General features: G+C 41.9%; 1 protein-coding gene across 1 annotated transcript; it reads right to left on the minus strand.

Moving 5' to 3' along the window:
* Window positions 1–1175: 1175 nt before the first annotated feature.
* On the minus strand, window positions 1176–2596 carry LOC110096993 (putative pentatricopeptide repeat-containing protein At1g53330). Its single transcript, XM_020823174.2, has one exon. It carries the CDS (start codon window positions 2500–2502, stop codon window positions 1207–1209), a length of 1296 nt encoding a protein of 431 aa, XP_020678833.1. The 5' UTR covers window positions 2503–2596; the 3' UTR covers window positions 1176–1206.
* Between the last annotated feature and the right edge of the window lie 213 nt (window positions 2597–2809).

Genomic DNA, 2809 nt, shown 5'->3' on the forward strand with positions numbered 1-2809 from the left:
GACATGATATTGTTGTTGTTGCCCTATTAGTAAACCTAAAGATAAAAAGCTTTAAAGAAATGAAGTGTGAAAAAAATAGTTGAACCTGATGATATTCAATAGACGTGTGAAAATTCTCAACATATGAAAGAATTTCAAAGCTTACTAAACTTTTTAATGTTATTTTGAAGAGAAAAATGATGTCTTATGAGTGAAAAAGGAGACCATTGGTTCTTAGTTTTAAAAATAAAGGTGATGCACAAGAGTGTGTGAATTATAGAGCAATTATGTCAATGTGTCATACATTAAATCTATGAGAGAGAGTAATTGAACATAGCTTACAACGTGATACTAATGTTTCTCAAATTTAATTTTGATTCATGCTGGGTATGTGTACTACATGGAAGCTATACATTATTTGAGAGATTTGACGCAAAAGTATAGAAAGAGTAAGGAGGATCAACATATGACAATTATTGATTTAGAGAAAACATATAATAAAGTTTTTGGAGAAGTGTGCTAAAGTTCTAGAAAATTAAAGAGTTAATAAGATTTTTATTGAAGTTATCAAGGATATATAGCACACATAATGTTTACCATTAAAAAATCCCTTCGAACATGGGGCATTACTCTATAAGATGGTGTTATGGCGTTGAGACTTGCAATGCTTTGCACATACTGTTTACTATTAAAACAAAATCATAAAACTAAGTGTTGCAGCTTTGAGGATGCTCGTGTGGATAAGAGGTTTTACATGACAAATAGAATACATAACAACTATATATGTTAAAAGGTTGAGTAACTCCAATGATAGATAAGATTAGAGAGAGTTGCCAGTTTGATCACATAAAATGTTGGCTTTCCGATAACCCGGTTAGGATAATAGATGAATTAGACCATGGTTTTGTTAAGAAAAGTAGAAATAGTCCTAAAAAAGACTTTGTTATAAGGTATTATAAATGACTTCTTTTTTTAGATTTAAATAAAATTTTAATTTCTAATTGAACATAATTGAGAAAATGAATTCATATAGCCAGTCTCAAGTTTTGGGATAAATGCTTGATGATATTACTGTTGTTTTACGCTTCATTCCCTTCTCACTTCACTACGTCAGTAATAACCATACCAAACCAAGAACTTCGTCTCTATTTTTACATAGAAAATCTACTTACAAACTGATTATGAAAAAAAAATACTTTTATTTCAAAATCAATCAATTAATCACTCCTAATCGTCGCAAATCAGCAAATCAACCAACTCCCGCACCCTGAAACATCCCTTCTCCAAAATACCTTCCACCAGCTTCCTAAAACTCATCGCGGCTGGATAGTAACCGTTAAACGCCATCTCCTCCACCAGCAGCTCTACCTCTCGGCTCTGCCCCGCCGCACAAAATCCATCGACAAGTGCCCGGTAGGTCACCACGTCGGGCCGGCATCCCCGCCTCGGCATATCGTCGAACAAGTCGCGCGCATCCCTCCACCGCCCCGCCCTGCACATCCCCACCACAATGGTGTTATAGCTAACCAAATTCGGCTGGCAGCCCCTGCGCTTCATCTCCCTTAATGCTTCGAAAGATGCGATAAAGTCTTCTTCCTCACAGAACCCCGCGACTACAGCATTGTAAGTCGCCGTATCGGCCTTCACCCCCTTCTGCTTCATCTCTTCCAAAACACTTACCACCTCACCTTTCCTCCCAGCTCTGAAGAGTGCGCGTATCAAAGTCGTATAAATTGCGCCATCAAGCCCTATCTCCGGGTCTGAGGCCATCTCATCTTTCAATCTAATAGCGCGGTCAAGTTGATTGTCCTTGCAGAGCGCCTTCACCAGCGATGTGTATATGTGTGCATTCGGCTTTATGTTGTATCGCTGAAACATCACTTCTTTGAGACGGAAGGCCTCGGCTAGCAGCGAAGCCGAGGTAAGAGCAGATATTAACGTCCCGAAAGTAGCGACGGTTGGTCTAATGCCGTTCTCCCTCAATTCGTCGAATAGTTCGCACGCGCCGTGGATTGAACCGGAGGCAGCGCGATCGCGGATGAGAATGTTGTAGGTACAAGCGTCTGGAGAAAATTCTGCAGCTTTGAGGTCATGACAAAGTTGTTGGAGCTTACTGATCTCGCCATGGCGGAGTAGCACGTCGAGAAGGGTGTTGAAGGAGCGGATCGTCCGGTGGCCGAGCAAGGAGGGGATTCGGTGGAAAGTACGGAGGGCAGCGTCCGGCATGTGGGCGCGGCCGTAGGAAGAGATGATCCTGCAAAAGATGGCTTCTTTTGGAGTGAAGCGGGTCTGGTTCGCCATTTGATCGAGAATTTGCTCCATCTCGGTGAACATCCGCGATTGGGCAAGCCTGCAGATGATGATATCATAGGATTGAGCGCTGTACCGGAAGGGCTTGGGCGAAGGCAGGGGATTCGATTCAGGGTTTGGGTGACGGAAGAGCTGAAGAGACAGGGTAGGGTTTTTCTCGAGGCGGAGTAGAGAGGTGAGCCGGAAAGGAGATACTTTTGCCGTTTTCTTCATAGAAAGCCCCGCCAGTAATCGAAGCGGCGGAGCTCCGCAGGCGTGACGGCGGGATGTAAATTGGAGTGACAGCTACAGCGACACGGCAGATGGAGTTTTTGGCTTAAAAGTTTTTTTAAGCCAATTAAAAAGACATCTTATACAAAAACTCAGGCGTTTTCAATTCGAAAACTTTTGGACCCATCGTGATGGTTACTAAGACATTCTTCTCAATATTTTTTTGGACCCTTGCATGGGTAAGCCCCTTACTGATTTTTGTCACAAGCTTGCCAAGATGAAAAATCTTATTAAATGCAAGGAATTGTTT

The sequence above is a fragment of the Dendrobium catenatum genome, unplaced genomic scaffold (genome assembly GCF_001605985.2).
Source record: "Dendrobium catenatum unplaced genomic scaffold, ASM160598v2 fragScaff_scaffold_1479, whole genome shotgun sequence".
In the NCBI taxonomy this organism is placed as follows: domain Eukaryota; kingdom Viridiplantae; phylum Streptophyta; class Magnoliopsida; order Asparagales; family Orchidaceae; genus Dendrobium; species Dendrobium catenatum.

Coding starts and splice junctions, on each gene's coding strand:
- LOC110096993 (XM_020823174.2), bottom strand. CDS start 2,502: ATGAAGAAAACGGCAAAAGTATCTCCTTTCCGGCTCACCTCTCTACTC.